Below are 19,652 nucleotides of genomic sequence, written 5' to 3'. Positions count from 1 at the left end.
CAATCAGTTATCAGCCCTAGTGATGTACCAAAATAATTATCCACGATAGGAAACTTTTCATCTGTGCACCTAGAAATTTGTTATTTTATTTTTATAAGCTTTGGAATAATTTATACTATACGAAATAGCTATACAAATATTAAAATTCGAATCATAATTATTATTTTGTATGGAATATTACGTTGATAGTTTTTGTACGACTATTCGATTACTTTTTCTGTCAAAAACTGTAGGTATGTGATCATGATTCGTGACAAACGAAATTTTGACATTATGCTTTGTAATCATGGCGTCTGAACGTTATAGTTTTTCTCTAACAACTTTCAGGTAAAATAAATATATTTACTCGCTATTTTAATATCTTATGTAAATAGTATTAATCGTCACATGAATCTGTATTTATAGGTGCATTTATGTGTATCCTGTGACAGTATATTCTGAAAAAAACTGCATATTGTTAATTTGTATTTTAAAGTTAACTTTTATAAAAACCCTGGTTAAAAATTTCAGCCCGTCTGGGAAACTCGTTCAGATCGAATATGCTTTAGCTGCTGTAGCCGCCGGTGGGACATCCGTCGGTATTAAAGGTAATATTATTATTTAAATAAGGTTATAAAGTTCCAAACTAAAGTACAAGATTCTCTAGAATCGTGTAATGTTCTCAATTTTCTATAAACTTCACTTCTAACATAATACTGGTTATTCTGGCGATAGTTCATACCTTCTGTATCATTATAGTGACATCAACAATCCATTTAACTCATTCTCATTTACTTACCCTATAAAAATATCATTGACATCACATAATTTATTTGATACAATGTAAAACTTATAAATAGAGGAGTGATTTGGCTTTTGCTTTTATACTGATTCAGCTATCATTGGAGAGTTCTGTGTTTTGGAGAGTGAATTTTTTTGATTCCTCCTCACATAGCCAGCCCTTGTCTATGGAGAACTGGGTCTGCAGCCTGTACGGCACTCTCGAGACCTCCGCCTTGTGAGCCATTATGTGTTCAGCTTCCACAATCAGTTCAATTTGATCCTATACAATACTCTCTCTTTGTTGATCATTAAGTTAATTAATGTGATTGGTCTATTGTGTGGTCATTTTTAACAAGTACCCAAAAACTTAAGTTAACATTGTAACCACATAAAAACCCCATGTGTTCCTTGTAGCCTTGCCTGACTAGTATTGTAATTCTGGGTCTTGAAATCTCAAGTGAAGTGAAAAGCACAGCTAAATTATTGGCCACAAAGAACTATTGACCCATATGCACAGAAATTACAATTAGAAATAGTGTTTTAATAATGAATGTGTCACAAATTCATAATAATGTAAACAAATGTCACATTTGATCAGAATAGTGTTGCTTTTAAGAGTACATTATTTTTCAGGTGAACATATCACACTTACATCTTCCTAACAAATGTATTACTTTCAGCTTCCAATGGAGTTGTCATCGCAACAGAGAACAAGCATAAAAGTATTTTGTACGATGAGCACAGTGTCAACAAAGTTGAGATGATAACTGGCCACATTGGTAAGATATTTTATTTTTTCTAGAATAATATCGTAAACTATTAAAATATCGGATTCTCCTTAGAAAATTTGTAACAATACTGATTTACTGAAGTGAAGTATTCTGATGTCTGGTGATTCTGGTGATTGAAGTGACTGTATTGTAGCTTGTAATGATTTGTGGAATTAATTTATCTTTTTATATTGTATTGACATGTTAGCGTTATAGGACTTCAATTTACTTTTATATAATTAAGAACTAAATTGTTTGCATGTTTATGTGCATGATGTGTTCACCTGTAATTGCAGGAACACGATTTTTGAAATTTATGTTATAATCTTATTGTCTTGTGTATTCTGTGTTGGTGGACCTTGAATAAATAAATGTTTAGTTCAATACTCAATGGAATCAAAATTTATAGGGCATATTCCACTGACCCAGAACTATGAAATTTGGCAAATAATATTGTCTTATACTACAAGTATAGGGAAAATTCTGAAAACTATACATTTATTATTAAATCATATAACAAAACAGTGAGTTTATGAAAGTAATTTTTGAATTTAGTATGTAGATGATTTAGATAGTACAAAGCTGTTAGATTGATATTACAACATAATTTGAATGTCACCCCAAACTTTAGACCATAAAGTAACAAAATAATCATATTTATTTCATAAAGATAATATACCTTAAAAGTATATAATCCTCCAGGCATGGTGTACTCGGGAATGGGGCCCGACTACCGTCTACTTGTGACACAGGCACGCAAGATGGCTCAACAGTATTTCTTGATGTATCACGAGCCAATACCCACAGCACAATTGGTTCAGAGAGTGGCCACAGTTATGCAGGAGTACACACAGTCTGGGTATGTGACACATTTCATTAATAATAATTATAATAAATATCTTGCCGGGGTCAGCCCCTCATATCTGATGATCATGGTCAGCATTAGGGTTGCACCTGGAGCGGATGATCTGCCTCCACCGGATTCTGTGTTGGGCAACTCTAACAACTGTCCAGAATTTGGATGACAAGCCTTTAATTCGGTCAGTCCACCTTGTTATAGAACAACCACGCAATCTTGCGTACTGTATTTCCGACCGCAATTATTTTTTCTAAGTTTTCAAACATTTAACATATTTCAATATTGTAGGTGTGTCAAACGACATTTTTATTTGAGTAAAATATTAATATATTCTTGTTGCAAGTGTTAAGGGGCTTGTTTTATTTAACAGATTTTTGATTCTGTTATTTACAATCAAAAAAGTGCAGATATTTTGTTTAGTATTTTTTTTACCAGGTAAGCAACCGAAGTTGAAGATATCTGTGGGTCACAAAGGCACCTTTTTCTGCTGTGAAGCAGTAATGTGAATTATTATGTTTCGGTCCGAAGGCATAGAAATAGCTAGCCATGGAGCTAGCTAGCTAGCCAAGAGGCCAAGTATAATAAATAACATGTATAACAATTAAACTAATTTGTATACTAATTTACTCTAACATTTCTTTTTCCAGTGGTGTCCGTCCATTTGGTGTTTCTCTGCTCATCTGTGGCTGGGACAGCGATAGACCATACCTATTCCAATGTGATCCCTCAGGAGCATACTTTGCGTGGAAAGCGACAGCTATGGGCAAGAACTTTAATAATGGAAAAACATTCTTAGAAAAGAGGTATTGTTGTAGAGATTTTTTTTTATGTATTCATGATACTACAACTTTGGAATAAAAACACCCTGTACTTTCTCCGGGGCGTAAAAAGAATAGGGGAGTCCCAGGCCCATGGGTGTCGTAAGAGGCGACTAAGGGCTTTTTAGAAGTGGGAGAGTCACGCTGCCGTCTTATGACGTCAGCACAATCGGGCCAGACTCGTCCGGGTTAATTACCACACTCGCACAGAATACCGGCGTGAAGTAGCGGCCTAGTGCCGCTATGTTTCGCATAGGTTAGTGTCGAGGACCGGAGGCCATCCCTTCCCCCCCCCCCCCACACACAAATTATGAGAGCGGTCCGTAAAAAGATATTACCCCAGGAGGGTACCAGCTCTACCAGAGCCGGAGAATCCCTCCCCGAGCACTCTCGCTCGGGCCGCCCTTCGTATTCTGGGGTGGGCACAGAACCGCGCATGACCGAGGACAAACGAGGCAGTAACACCACGGCACCCCGCTCCACGCTCAACGTGGACTTTTGCAATATCAGGGGAATTCACTCCAATTTAATCGCCGTCCACCACCACCTTGAGACGGCGCAGCCGGCCTTGTGTTTCCTTACGGAGACGCAGATATCTCGACCTAGCGATACGTCATATTTAACGTACCCCGGGTACAAAATTGAGCACAACTTTTTGCCTCATGCCGGGGTATGTGTGTACGTTAGGGAGGATATCTGCTGTCGCCGTCTCGGCAATTTTGAGGGTAGGGACCTGTCTACTCTCTGGCTCCGCGTAGATTTAGACGACCGCGTCCGTATCTATGCGTGTGTCTACAGGTCCCATAGTGGTAACGCAGAAACCGATCATCTCATGGGCTGCGTTCAAGCTGCAATTGACGTTGTGCTTGCACAGATCCCCTCCGCTGAAATCGTGGTCTTGGGTGATTTCAACGGGCACAATGCCGAATGGCTTGGATCACGTACCACAGACTACGCAGGGCGATCTGTGCATAATTTTGCATTGGCGTATGGTCTGTCCCAATTGGTTGAGTCGCCAACGCGGCTCCCGGATGTGGATAGCCACATGCCGTCCTTATTAGATCTTCTGCTGACTACACATCCCGATGGTTACCAGGTCTTTGTCGACGCCCCTCTTGGAACGTCCGACCATTGCCTGGTCAGGAGTGTAGTGCCTATCCGACGCCAACGTCGCAGACCACCAGCGACCCGCCGCGTTTGGCACTACAAGTCAGCAGATTGGGATAGGATGCGTTCCTTTTTTGCATCCTACCCTTGGGGCAAGGTTTGTTTCTCTTCGGATGATCCTAGTGCCTGCGCCATTGCAGTAGGCGATGTGATACTGCAGGGCATGGATATTTTTATACCAAGCTCTGTAGTACCGATCGGTGGCAGATCACAGCCCTGGTTCGATGCGTCAGTTAAAGCAGCATCCGACTGCAAAAAACAGGCGTATCGAACTTGGGTTGCGGCGCTGGGCACAAAGGATCCGAACTGCAAAGTTCTTAAGAGGAAATATAACCGTGCCTCCAGATTTTTTAAGCGGCAAATGCTCGTGCGAAGTCTAAGCACGTCGTCAAAATCGGCGAGCAGCTTTCCAGTTACCCGACCGGAACACGCAAGTTCTGGTCGTTGTCGAAAGCTGCTCTTGGTAACTTCAACCAGCCGTCCATGCCGCCGTTGCACATGAGGAATGACACCCTGGCCCATACGGCAAAAGAGAAAGCCGAGCTCCTGTGCGCTCTTTTCGCCTCCAACTCGACTCTTGACGACAACGGAAAAACACCGCCGACCATCCCGCGGTGTCAGAGCTCTATGCCTGAAGTACAGTTCAGACAGAAAACTGTTAGGCGAGCTCTGTTTTCGTTGGACGTCAGGAAGTCGAGCGGGCCGGATGGCATTTCTCCAATCGTGCTTAGAACGTGTGCCCCTGAGTTGACGCCGGTGCTAACGCGTTTATTCCGGCACTCTTATTCCAAAGGCGTAGTCCCTGACTCATGGAAGTCAGCCCTTGTCCATCCGATCCAAAAAAAAGGAGACAGTTCGGATCCGGCGAACTACAGGCCTATTGCTATCACCCCCCTGCTCTCCAAAATCATGGAGAGCATAATTAGCCACCAGCTTTTAGTATACCTAGAGGGTCACCAGTTGATCAACGACCGACAGTACGGGTTTCGCCATGGACGGTCGGCAGGTGATCTTCTGGTATACCTAACACATAGATGGGCGGCGGCTATTGAAAGCAAGGGGGAAGGCCTGGCAGTTAGCCTGGATATAGCGAAGGCCTTTGATCGTGTATGGCACAAGGCGCTCCTCTCAAAACTTCCATCATTTGGGCTTCCCGAGAGCTTGTGCAAGTGGACCTCCAGCTTCCTCACTGGGCGTAGCATACAGGTCGTTGTCGACGGATATTGCTCGAACCCGAAGCCCGTGAATGCTGGAGTGCCCCAAGGCTGTGTGCTATCTCCTACGCTGTTTCTTCTGCATATCAATGATATGTTGGACACCTCCAACATGCATTGCTATGCAGGTGACAGCACTGGTGATACCGTATACACGGGCCATGCAGGTCTCTCTCGGGAAATCGTCGACCAGTGCCGGGAGAAACTTGTGTCTTCTATCGAGTCCTCTCTCGAGAAGGTCGCGGAATGGGGTTAATTGAACCTTGTCCAATTTAACCCCCAGAAGACTCAAGTTTGCGCGTTTACCACTAAAAAAACCCCATTTGTCGTATCACCGCTCTTCGAGAACACTTCTCTTAAAGCCGCGCCTAGTATCGGAATACTGGGTCTCGCAATCTCGAGCGATTGCCAATTCCGTGGCCATCTGGAGGGCAAAGCCAAATTGGCTTCGAAGAAGCTGGGCGTCATCAATAGAGCACGGCAATACTTCAAGCCGGCCCACATTCTAGCGCTCTACAAAGCGCAGGTCCGGCCACACATGGAGTATTGCTGTCATCTCTGGTCTGGTGCACCCCAGTATCTGCTCGATCCATTTGACCGCGTGCAACGTAGAGCAGCTCGAATTGTCGGGGACTCAGTGCTCTGTGAACGGCTGGATCACTTGGCGTTGCGTAGAGACGTCGCTTCATTGTGTGTCTTCTACCGCATTTATCACGGGGAGTGTTCCGAAGAGCTGTTTAACCTGATTCCTGCCGCCGAATTTCACCATCGCACGACACGCCACAAGTTAGGATATCATCCCCACCATCTGGATGTGTGGCGGTCCTCCACAGTGCGGTTTTCAAGAAGCTTTCTCCCTCGTACTACAAAGCTGTGGAATGAGCTTCCTTGTGCTGTGTTTCGGGGACGATACGACATGGGTACCTTCAAAAAAAGCGCGTACACCTTCCTTAAAGGCCGGCAACGCTCTTGTGATTCCTCTGGTGTTGCAAGAGAATGTGGGCGGCGGTGATCACTTAACACCAGGTGACCCGTACGCTCGTTTGTCCTCCTATTCCATAAAAAAAAATAAAAAATAAAAACAATAGGCACCACTCTCCTGTAAGATTATCATATATTCACTTGCTAATGTGTGCCTATTTGCGTTACAGAGAAGATGGATAATCTTGTCATTCCAACTTCTCAGAGTAATTTATCATATATTTATCAACATATGATGACCTAAGGGGTTACTCCTTGGTGTTTGGTCCAACATGTGGCCATTCCTATTCCAGAACAAATCTCTACTGTGTACATACAAGCACACTGTTTCCAGGAAGTTTTTTTTTTTTTAGAGCTTACAGGAACATTTATAAATCGGTCAATTAAACATTATTTTTAAATGCCAATTACAAGCTTCCACATTTACAAAATGACATCAGTACCTTAAAAAAAAAGAAGTTTAACTTCAATCCGCGAGCTAAACCTGCACGATACAACGCTAGTAGGGAAGATGTTCTACTTACTAGTGGCGCTATGTGCTTCATGGTACGTTCGCTCTTTCTCACTATCGCACAATCACAAAAAACGTTCCACATTTTCGTGTCACTGATATTATTGCGTTTTATCCTTAAAAATTTTATCCTCATGCATCCTAAAGAAAATTAACTTAAAAAATTATGAGAATTAAGGAATCTGGGCCCGCTCAAATTGGTTCACTGAACAGTTTGTACTTTGGAGGTGCATATAATATGTATTAGAAGTGTAGTGGGTTTTATGGTCAACGTTATTCCGTATTATGTAACATCATTTTCAAAATTCATCCCAAAAATTACGCGCTAGGCGTGTGCCGGACTACCGGTAAGACATTCACATAAAACTGCACAGGAGTGATTTCCCTTTCCAAGGTTAGCAGCGAATGAGTTAATTGAAACATTTTAAATGTTTATAGGTATACTGAGGAACTGGAGCTGGATGATGCAGTTCACACAGCAATCCTTACCCTGAAGGAAGGATTTGAAGGTCAGATGACAGCGGACAATATTGAGGTGGGGATCTGTGATGCAGCAGGGTTCAGACGGCTAGAGCCCGCACATGTAAAGGACTATCTCGCTAATATACCATAATGTTAATAAATCTCATTGTTTTTGGTTTAGTGAGTTTCATTTTATATCTACATACTCTTTAAACATGAATTTACAATAAAATCTTTATTCACAAATTGGATATTTTATTAATGAACTAGCTAGTTCCCGGTGTGCTTCACATCACCTAAAAACTATATATAATATGTGTTCCAATTCTGCCACATTTGACATGTATACAATACTTTATATCAAATCGACCTATAGCGCCACATATCCGACGCTAACATATTTGTTCGTTTCAATAGTAATGCTTTAAAACTAATATAGGTTTTTTATTTATGGACATGGAGGACAAACGAGCGTGCGGGTCACCTGGTGTTAAGTGATCACAGCCGCCATTCTCTTGCAACACCAGAGGAATCACAGGAGCGTTGCCGGCCTTTAAGGAAGGTGTACGCGCTTTTTTTTGAAGGTACCCATGTCCTATCGTCCCGGAAACACCACACAAGGAAGTTCATTCCACAGCTTTGTAGAACGTGGAAGAAAGCTCCTTGAAAACCTGCACTGGGCGACGATTTCCCTAGAGAGACCTGCATGGCCCGTGTATACGGCAACGCGCGTGCTGTAGTCTGCATAGCAATGTTTGTTGGAGGTGTCCAACATATGATGTGCAGAAGAAACAGTGTGGGAGATAGCACGCAGCCTTGGGCACTCCTGCGTTCACGGGCTTGGGATTTGAGCAATAACCGTCGATAACGACCTGTATGCAGCGCCCAGTGAGGAAGCTGGAGATCCACTTGCATAAGCTCTCGGGAAGCCCAAATGATGGAAGTTTTGCGAGCTCGCGTAAGAGTTTTCTGTCTGAACTGTACTTCAGGCTTAGACACCGCGGGATGGTCGGCGGTGTTTTTCCGTTGTCGTCAAGAGTCGAGTTGGAGGCAAACCGGAGATCGGCTTTCTCTTTTGCCGTATGGGCCAGGGTGTCATTCCTCATGTGCAATGGCGGCAGGGACGGCTGGTTGAAGTTACCAAGAGCAGCTTTCGACAACAACCAGAACTTGCGTGTTCCGATTTTGACGATGTGCTTCGATTTATATTTCCTCTTTAGAACTTTCTAGTTCGGATCCTTTGAGCCCAGTTGGCGACCCCACCAATTGGGACAGGCCATACGCCAATGCAAAATTATGCACAGATCGCCCTGCTTACAGATGGCTTACAAATGATTCTATTTAATGCAATTACAGCCGATTCTATAGACTATAAATATTATATTCATCTTACATTCATAAGATTATGCAATCTTAATATGAAGAATAATTATTATTAGGTGGACCAGGAGCATCTATTTTCCATACTTCTTTATCCTCTATATATTCTTACTTCTTCGAGTTGAACCCCTGACTGACCAGAAAACGATCGTCCCGTAAGTCGGTACATAGTTTTCTCCCAGAACCAGACCTCGACGCATAAAATTGTGCGACAAGTAAGTTCGCTTCGGTGCTTTGCACTTGGCAAATATGTTTCTGGGGTGGAAATTGGTGGTCTTAAAAAGAAGAGACAAAAAACCGGTGAGTCACGTAAGCCACAGAATCGTTTGTTAGCCTACCTATAAAAATGATATCAGCGGAAATTTTGATTACGCCAATCTACGACGCAATCTTGATCGTTGACAGAAATACAGATGTTATCAACTATAAATGAACGTACGGAAAAGAAACAGGGCTGTGTTATTTATCAGAGCACGCCTAGAGATTGAGGTATAAGTACCTACTTGTATATATCATCACCACCATCTGGATGTGTAGCGTTCCTCCATGGTGCGATTTTCAAGGAACTTTCTTCCATATACTACAAAGCTATGGAATCGATGTCCTTATGCGACGATAATATAATTTCAGATAATAATAGACTCCTTTCTGGGACGATACGACATGGGTACCTTCAAAAAAAGTTCTTACACCTTCCCCTTATAAGGGTTATAGGCCGACAACTCTCCTGTGGTTCCTCTTGACCACAAAATAATGTGGGCGGCTGTGATCACTTAAAATCAGGTGATCCGTACGCTAGTTTGTCCTCCTTTTCCATAAAAACCTGATAAACTCTACATCCGGATTTCAGTTTTACAGCTCATTCAAACTTTATATTTATAAATCGGCCTCACTCACGTTCTGTCAGTGTAAGTAGGTAGTGTTATATAAAACTATCTCGTAATATTTCGTTTCATTTACACTCTAGAAAACCAAGAACATTAAACAAAAGTAGTTAGGTTGAATACAAAACATTAGATACATTTACACCGAATAAATGTTAGTGAAGCCTTTATTTATATAAACTTTATAATGTCTCACGAAAGTATTAACAATCTTTCAAATTTGTGCACAATCATTATCACAAATTTAAGCGCTCACTTCAAAAAGCATGCTACGGTTTTTTATTATTCATTTTTTAAAATCTCCATAGAACGAAACACAACGAGAGCGCTTTACGTTATGTGTTTTACTGTATTACTTTGTGTCTATTTACTAACTAGTCTGTAGTTTAATCACAACTGTAATATTTGAACTTAAGATTTAGTTGTTTAGTGAACGTAGTGTTTAAATTCTCTTTGGTTGTTTAGTAGGATTATTACCTACTAACTGTATTATATAAAGACTATAGAAAAAAAACTACGCTTCACCTAAAAGAAGTTCATATCCATTCGACTTTGAACTACGAAGTTTAAAAGATAAAAATCACTGCCACCAGTGCCTCCTCACTAAAGTGGTCATAGAGCCCATATTCGTGAAAAGTTTCATTTCAAGTAAATAAAAGTTCAATTTAACTAACGGTTCTCGAATTTTAGGTGAACACACACATACATTCAAATTTAAATGTTTTATTTTATGTTATAATTAATATGATTTGAAAGTTTGAATAGAATTGTTACACAGTGCATTATTAAGGTTTTTATGTAAATGCTATTTCTTTTATCTGGTATTGGGATATTAGGGATAAACCAGTGGGTCTTTTTTTTATGGAATAGAAGGACAAACGAGCGTACGGGTCACCTGTTGTTAAGTGACCACCGCCGCCCACAATCTCTTACAACACCAGAGGAATCACAGGAGCGTTGCCGGCCTTTAAGGAAGGTGTAGGTACGCGCTTTTTTTGAAGGTACCCATGTATCGTCCCGGAAACAAGGAAGTTCATTCCACAGCTTTGTAGTACGTGGAAGAAAGCTCCTTGAAAACCGCACTGTGGAGGACCGCCACACATCCAGATGGTGGGGATGATATCCTAACTTGTGGCGTGTCGTGCGAAGGTGGGACTTCTTTACACAGGATGTGGTGGGCACCGCAGCGCATTAATCCGTGCAAGGATTATTGTGTTTCGGTTTCTTTTAGGGAAGCTGAAGCTAATGATAATACTGGACAAATTAGACTTAATATCATATGCTTCAATGAACAAACACAATTGTAATTGGGCGGCACTGCTTGTCTCGCAACTTTTCCTCGTAAAAATATTTTTTTTTTCTCGTAGGTTTAGTTTGTATATATGTAGAAAATTGTGAACGCATATAAAATAGAAAATAATATATGCTTTTTTAAAGTCACTGAAGTCTTAACATCTTAATAAAAAAGCATAGCTACTAAGTACTCATTACCAGATTTTCTTGAGGATAAAAATTGTAAATATTAAATTAGACTGACATCAATATCATTAAATAACTAATAAATGACCATCTATATATATAATTATAAGAGATTTCCACGTATATCATATACTCATCACGATATCTCTGGAACCATAAGGCGTAAAGACTTGAAATTGGGTAGAAATATTCCTTTCTCCGAGTAGATATCAGCTAAGAACGGATTTAAAGAAATTCCATCCGCAAGAGTTTTTTTTTATAACAGAACAACGTCTGTCGGGTCCGTTAGTTATATTATAAATTAAAGTGAATGTGCCTATGACATTATAATTATTGTATGATTGACGTTAATTTCAGTTTGCTTCGAGATGTAAGTCAGTACCTACTAAGTGAATGAATTCGTAAGTAAATCATAAGGAATTAACACTAGGAAAAAACAAACTGTTGTCGGGCGATGTTGTGCTTTACAACATGATCCCAGAAAATAAGTACTTACATGTGCTGTGAAGTTCAAACCAACAGATTGAATACAACTTCATAATGGGACGCCCTCAGTCTCAATAAATGTTAATGTAACGAAATTCTGTTTAAAAAGTAGCGCGCTGAGATTTTCGCGCCAATTCTTCTCAGGTCTGAAGCATATCTTTTCATGTTATGTGTTTGGTAGATTTGACGTTCAATAGGAGATTTTCAAATGCTATGTTAAATTCAAATATTTTAATCTGAATTGCAATAATCGAATTAGAATGTTGAAAAGAGTAGGCGAAGAATAGGAGTTGTAAATGTAACTTAGAACTTCAGTCACAACGCACAGCCCTACATGAAATTAAAAGACACGTCAAAGATTCCGATAAACAATCATATCAACAATCGACTAATCAATCAATGTGACGAAAATAAACTAAATTAATAGGTTATTTCATACAAATACTGTTACAAAAGCAGTGATATCTAAATTAGAATCTTAACACAAATACGTAAACGTGGATGTACGAATTACAGATAAGATATAATAAGATAATACAAATGATACAAATCAGATTAAATTGTACGACATTTTCGTTACATAATATAGGTACTGTCAAGGAATTTCATTTGTGTACCTTTTCGCTGAGTAATTGCTTTAAATATGAAAATATCTTAAAGTTTATATTCGTTTAACACTTACGCATAAACGCCATTTTCGTTGCAAAGAAAGATCGAACTTATTATTATAAATTGTCATCAGCAAATTAGAAAGGTGGTACGTGAATCAAATTACTCGACTATACATATAGGTTCACAAGTTAGAGTTTTACCCCCATGTTCATATTTATTTATTGACATAGGTAGCAGCATTTGATATATAACATCATTGGATATTATAATTATTGTAATCTAGAGCAATTGTTAGTTAGGTAGGTACTGAGGATTCTTAAAGGGCACAATACGCGCTCGTGGCGGCGTCGTGGGGCGGGTCGTTTCTAAAACGACATTGTTAAAAAAGCTTTGGATTGCGTATGACACGGCGAGTGAAAGAGAAAAAACATCTTTCATTTACTGTTGTTTGTTGTATGAAGACAAGGTCTTAGGGGTTTAGATTGAAGGAAACTTTTCAGAGTTCGTCGCACTAGTAGGTATAGTTACTGTACCAATGTGTCAGTATGCCTTTTTAACCAACTTCAAAAAACGAGGAATTTCTCAATTTGACTGTATTGTTTTATGTTTGTTGTCTTACAACTATCGACTGGGTGAACCACTTTTGATGATTCATTTTATTTGAAAGCTGGTGCTTTCCGTGTACCCATTTCAATTTGGTCCAGTTTTGACACTGGATTTAAATATTAAGTATACTTAAATATTAAGTATACTTGTAAGTAAAACGACAAATGAACGAACAACTCAATATCACGCTAACTGATTTCAATGATTCTATTGCTATTGGAAAGGATGTACTTCACGGGTACCAGTGGGAGGCTCCTTTGCACCGGATGCTGGCTAGATTATGGGTACCACAACGGCGCCTATTTCTGCCGTGAAGCAGTAATGTGTAAGAATTACTGTGTTTAGGCCTGAAGGGCGCCGTAGCTATTGAAATTACTGGGCAAAAGGAGACTTGACAATTTACGTCTCAAGGTGACGAGCAGTTGTATCCCACTCAGAAGTTTTGGGTTTTTTAATAATCCTGAGCGGCCCTGCATTGTAATGGGCAGGGCGTCCTGTTGGTCTCGTCCCTTATTTTTTATAAAAAGTAAAATAAAATAGCGTAATATGATGAGAGTTTGGTTACGTTCTGACGATGGGATACATAACAAAGTACCAGGCCTCTTTAATTCTTAGGAGCAAATTAACGAAAGTCAGTCGAATGTTTTATATGCTATCCGGATATTTGAGTCATCAACAGTAACGTAGTTATGGGTAAGTAATTGTCGTAGTCGAATATGATGATCAATGGAACTCTTTAACGGCTTGCAGTAAGGGTGTGATCTGTGGTAGACTTTCTATATCTACCCCCTTATTCATAATGGTCCGCTAACATTAAACAGCCGCTAAGGAGTGTTTTTTTCTCATTCTGACTTAGGTCAATAGAAGAAGACAGAGTGTGAATTAGCAATGCTTTAAGTTAGCAGATTATTATGCATAAGGGGGCTAATCTACATCTTTAATCTAATTGCATTGCGCTTATGTTCGTAGCTGTATTATAATATCACCAAGCGTTCTATCTATTAGTGCGCTATTCGCAGATCTCTTTGAAATTGTCCTCGAGGTAGATTTCGTCTGTTGAGATAAGCGTTTCTTCTTGACTTCCTTTGTTTCATTTAATCGGCGTTGTCTCAATTGAGCAGCACGTTTGCAAGATCTATATTCAACACATATTCATCTTTGGAGTCGGTGTGAGCCAATGTAGGTTTGTAACTACATACATAGTTAGAGGCGAGATGTGCTTGTGTCGCACGCGCGACGTAGCCGCGGCGGGAGGACACCGATTCCAAAAATAAAAATAATTGTAACTACATTATACTGTAGTAATTTGATTGACTTTGAAGTTTGAGGTAATCTAATAATTTTCATTTTATTTTACTTAGAAGAACTCTAAAAATAAGTTTATTTTTAAATTACCAGTTGAGGTTCCTTTGCACAGCACTTTCAGTAGGTACCTACATATTATATTGTTTTAGAATAGTTTTTTTTAAGTTTACACTGTTTTGCAACATTACTAGTATGATGCTAGATAATAGATATGTTGTATTTAACTTGACTGACGACTAAAAATTGTAATAACAATAATCGACATAATTTCACACAAATTATCTCGTCCGTACCAAATAAACCGCAGTAAAATAAATTTTGATAAGCTTTTTCGTTTATGTATTAATTGTATAATATATTCATTTCACGCAATACCAGTGGCCTCTACCTTGCATGCAGACCTTGGTCCGAGCTAATACGGGTGCCCCAGAACAGAAAGCAATTTATGCTAGCATCTATTATGTTGCTGGAGCACCACCACCGCCTATGTTTGTTGTCAAGTAATGGAAATTTATTATTTGTATAACCCATGTCAATACTCAATACCAGTTACCAGTGGGAGGCTCCGTTGCACAGAATTCCGGCTAGATTAAGGGTACCACAACGGCACCTTCATCTGCCGCGAAGCAGTAATGATTAAGCATTATTGTGTTTCGGTCTGAAAGGCGCCGTAGCTAGTGATATTAATGGGGAAATGAGACTTAAAATCTTATGTGTCAAAGGACGAGCGCAATTGTAGCACGCGCTCAGAAATTTTGGGTTTATCAAGAATCCAGAGCGGCACTGCATTGTAGTGGGCAGGACGTATCAATTACCATCAGCTGAACGTCCTGTTCGTCTCGTCCCTTATTCTCATAAAAAATATTCAAAAAAATAATGTTCTCACTCGCATATTATGTAACATAACCCATGTGCCATCCTTATTCTGCTGTCAGGCAGACCTGTATCGCCTCCATTTTTCTTTTTTGGCACGGGTCATATAAATTTTCAACACACTTGCTCGTAAAGTGAGCCTTATCACATCGTACTTAGGGCCATAAACCGAATTATAACACGGACATGCATAATAATATTACACACACGTGCATAATATAATTATCCCTACAAAGTTAACTTTGTTATACGTTACTGCAAATTATATGAGATTAAACAGAGCATTTTCAATTTAACCAGGTAATACAGTTTTTTAAGCTATTGCATAGCTTCTATCGCGGGCCTTGAGCTTAGAGACCGAATCCAGAAATTCCGTAACGAAAATATTCTAACAAACCCCATACTAAATGTATATAGATATTTCGCTAAGGTCGCTACAGTTGCCGTGGAACAGCAGTTATCACGATGCTTTTTGTTAAATTTATCAGTTTCTTTTGGATCACTTAGTGTATCCAAAAAATAATCCGAGCAACTGAAGTTCACTGAAGAAGGGTCGAAAATACTTGGTACAAATGGTAATAAATTTCCACTTATTTTGGCTGGTGATTTCAACATCAACTTCGCTGATAAAAAATCAGAGCGGTTGACAACTTTTCTTTCGAAAATATTGAATTTGAAAATGAATAAGAAGAAATAAATATTATTATAACACTAGAAATAAGGGATTTCTTGTAACTAATTCTAGTAGGCTTCATAAGATACATAATAGCTTTAAGGGTAAATGTATACACTTCTACAATAAACTCCCAGCCACTGTTCAGGCATTATCTATAAATAAATTTAAATGTTTTATAAAAAAATGGCTCTGTCGTAAATCCTATTACTCCACTGCTGAATATCTAAATGATCGGACAGACTGGGACTAGATTGTGATTATTTTATAGCGATACAAATGGCTGTACAATATTGTATATTTTTATTGAAAAGAGCGCAAAAAAAAGAATGCTGGGAGAGTTTCTTGCGCCGCTTCTTCTCTCTCAGAGCGCCATTTGTTTCCGAAGCGGTAGTAGTATCTAGTAGTATAAGAAATGACATCAAAAAGAATTCTAAAGGAATCAATTTTGAGAAAATAAATGCCTTTTATGCCTTTTTCATAATGATCCACAAGAATCCACAATAAAATATGGGACCACCATTGACGCGGTATTTTCCAAATATTTAGAAGATATCAAGTCTGAAACTTATGTTTCTTATTTCAGTTACCATGAACCTATAGTTTCAATGATAAATATTCCTGAATAACCTACATGTATTGTAAGATAATAAAAATATTTTGAACAATATTAACTTCTCGTTTATTTAATAAAAGAAAAAAAATTGTTTTCTTATCGGTCACCACGCTCAAAAAGTGTAACTTCAATTAATATCAAAACAAAGGAAAAAATACTGCATTAATAAATAAATAAATAATAATTGCATAAGTTGATAAAAAATGCTATGCAATAGCTTTACCGCGGCGGTCCCCGAGTGCCACACGTCTTTTTTTTGTAAATAAAAGAGGTTTGATGCCGTTGAAAATACATAGACATTTTTAGAATAACCGAATAAATAAATATGTCCCTAATTAAGACGAAAAAACATTTATTGATTTCACATTGTTGATAATTCACAATATCAATATAGTCATATAGTCGTATTAATTAAGGCTAAAATTATAAATATTGAAGTAGGCTGCATGGCTATATGACGTAATCAATTAACTTACTTTTGGCGCATGCAAATAAAAATAAGCGCGCCATTTCATTTTCCATAATTTTCATAATTAGTTTGAAGTTTGTTTTTTCCTCGCAAGTGTTTTGAAAAAGTGCGTATGACTTCAACATTCGGCTGATTTACGATTACTGCAACCGACAGCCTCGTGATTAATGAACAACTTAGCACACTTGTATCGTAATATCCTATACTTGAATGTTTATGTATGCATATCTTATCAAATATATTGTTGTCTTGCACCCAATATAGTACCTACAGGCTATGCCTAGTTTAGGGCAAGATAATTTGTGTACCAGTGTGTCGGTTATACTTTCTTTGTTACTTAACACTTAGGCTTCAAACTTGAATCTTATCAGGAAACCAAAAACCAAAAATTTAAAATAGGTATTTACTAACACTGCCTAGTGATGTGACAACATGTGACGATCAAATCTTTCATTATAATATTTGATATTAAAGTCGTATTCTTTCTAAAGTTTACTTAATATATTTTACTTTCTTGATGAATTTGTATCAACTTAAATAGCCACAATTTAATATTAAAGTATACCATAACATAAAATGCAAAAAAAAAGCAGTCCACGTTAATTGCAAGTACATAACCAGTAAGGTACCTAAGTACTTAAAATTCAATTACAGAAATTTCTACGATTGATATGAAAAGAAAACTTATTGAAATAATGAAACATTTATAGATTACGTAAGAAAGTTAATAAGCGATAGAATTAATAATTACAAAAAAAAAAGAATTAAGACAGCATGGAACATTATTAAGCTGAATCGGGTAGCGTTACTCATTAAAGTTATTAAACGTTTCAGTTTGAACATGTGAGTTCCTAGTCAAAACTTACAAAATCACCCAGTATGGTATAAGTCAGTAAAAAATCTATTCATCAGTGATTACCCCACATTTAGCTTATATATTTAATAATTGTGTTGATGTGGTTGTATTCCACAACCTGATAAAACTGAGTAGAATTAATAAGTTAGGGGCCACCGAGGATACTAACAACTATCGATCTATAGCAATTCTACCGGTGTTTAGTAACATAGCTCAATAAATCTGTTTTCATAATCGGCATAACGGACAATTCTAAATGCAAAGAATTTCTGGTCAAGGAAGAAATGGTTTCGCTGATGACATTTTGGCGTTTGATATGATTCAATGCATATTGCTGCACTGATAATTATCTACTTGTTTGGATTTCTGCATCTTGGGCTTTAAGAAATAAGAGAAGATTTAAAAAATAGACAAGTATAAACAACTCTATCTTAAAAAAATATATCAGTTGTTCACGGCTAAAACTCATCTTGTCGTATCTCTTTTATTTGATAACACTCCCTTATAATCAGTTACGTCATCACTAGGAAGATAATTCAATTCAAATAGACTTCAAAAAAGCTTGATGAACGACTAGACAAGTTGTAGACTCAGTAGGGCGACAGAGTAGTTCACTTCAAGCCACCGCCTGCAATTATAAAACATTTCCTTTCGGCTATATATTTAAATTATAAACTTATCTATGATAGTTAATATTTACTGCTACCCATTTGAAAGCATAATTAACAACAATGAAAAATGATCGACAACATCAGCACGTTATCAATAATAATCGATATCGAAAACATTGCACAACCCTACTAATGTGAAAATCGTTCGATGTGAGGAACAAACGTCAAATCGTATTTATCTCCATTCAAGTTCATTCAACATTTGAGTTTTGACATTTCTATTAGGTGTGCGATGGCGAGTGTGCGTGTGTTACGGACTAGTGGTTTAATACTATTACTATTTTTAATAAACACGCTCGCCTCATGGAAGTTGTCGGTAAAGTTAGATAACTCGAAATGCACAGAGACAAAATGTGAATATCAATTGAAAGTGTCTGGCGATTTCGATCAGTGGTCATTAACCTCGCAAACTAATAATCAAGGAGATTTGTGTTCGGAGAAGTTTTTCGTTCAAAAGTCCAATGATTTCGTGCGTTTGACTGTGTCGCCGTATGAAAAGTTATATTTTTGTGTGGAGCAGAATGGTATCTGGTATCATCAGGGAAAGAAATTATATTTGGAAGGGGGTGACGTCAGCATCAGTACACTGGAATTTTAAGTATTTTTTTTATAATTAGTTATATATCATTATTTTATAGATTTGCTTATTTGTTGACTTCAAAATATTGTATATATTCACAATAACAGAAGACTTGATAAGTGGCAGTAATGTTTTAAAATTGTATTTATTTTTAGCTTATGACTCAGTTCAGTCAATCACCGGCGATTATTAAACTTTATAACGTGACAATAAATGTCCTCAATTTTCAATCATTTGCAATATAGTTATCTAATATTACGTAATAATGTCGGTATTTATACAAAACTTAACTATTTCGAAATTTGAACCTTAAATGAATTCAAATTTTTAAATATGTGTTGTCAACAGTTAAATTAATTATCAAATTTCAATTGATATTTTATGTAATAAACATTTTTTTTTTTACAATTGGGCTTATTAACATTTAACTATGAAAACTAAAAGTCTAAAAATAATAATAAATATTTTTGAATGAACAGAAGGTATTGAAACCTAAATTAAAGTTAATTTACATAATTTCTTCGATTAATAAAATATTTTGTTAATCTGTGCATAATTATTGATAATCTTATAAGGTATCTATATATATTATCTATTAAGGTATATTGAAAAATTGCT

General features: G+C 37.8%; 1 protein-coding gene across 1 annotated transcript; it reads left to right on the top strand.

The window, feature by feature from the left end:
* The first annotated feature begins 238 nt into the window (after window positions 1-238).
* On the top strand, window positions 239-7,721 carry LOC126973276 (proteasome subunit alpha type-2). Its single transcript, XM_050820489.1, has 6 exons — window positions 239-327; window positions 511-587; window positions 1,443-1,541; window positions 2,235-2,391; window positions 3,039-3,194; window positions 7,521-7,721. Exons 1-6 carry the CDS (start codon window positions 287-289, stop codon window positions 7,693-7,695), a joined length of 705 nt encoding a protein of 234 aa, XP_050676446.1. The 5' UTR covers window positions 239-286; the 3' UTR covers window positions 7,696-7,721.
* Window positions 7,722-19,652: the final 11,931 nt, after the last annotated feature.

This window comes from Leptidea sinapis, chromosome 29 (genome assembly GCF_905404315.1).
Source record: "Leptidea sinapis chromosome 29, ilLepSina1.1, whole genome shotgun sequence".
Lineage (NCBI taxonomy): Eukaryota > Metazoa > Arthropoda > Insecta > Lepidoptera > Pieridae > Leptidea > Leptidea sinapis.
This window is presented reverse-complemented; position numbering and strand designations above follow the sequence as displayed.

Excerpts from the sequence above, each read along its gene's own strand:
- LOC126973276 (XM_050820489.1), top strand. The coding sequence starts at position 287 with ATGGCGTCTGAACGTTATAGTTTTTCTCTAACAACTTTCAG. Across the intron at positions 588-1,442 it reads GACATCCGTCGGTATTAAAG|CTTCCAATGGAGTTGTCATC; the intron begins GTAATATTATTA and ends TATTACTTTCAG. Across the intron at positions 1,542-2,234 it reads GATGATAACTGGCCACATTG|GCATGGTGTACTCGGGAATG; the intron begins GTAAGATATTTT and ends ATAATCCTCCAG.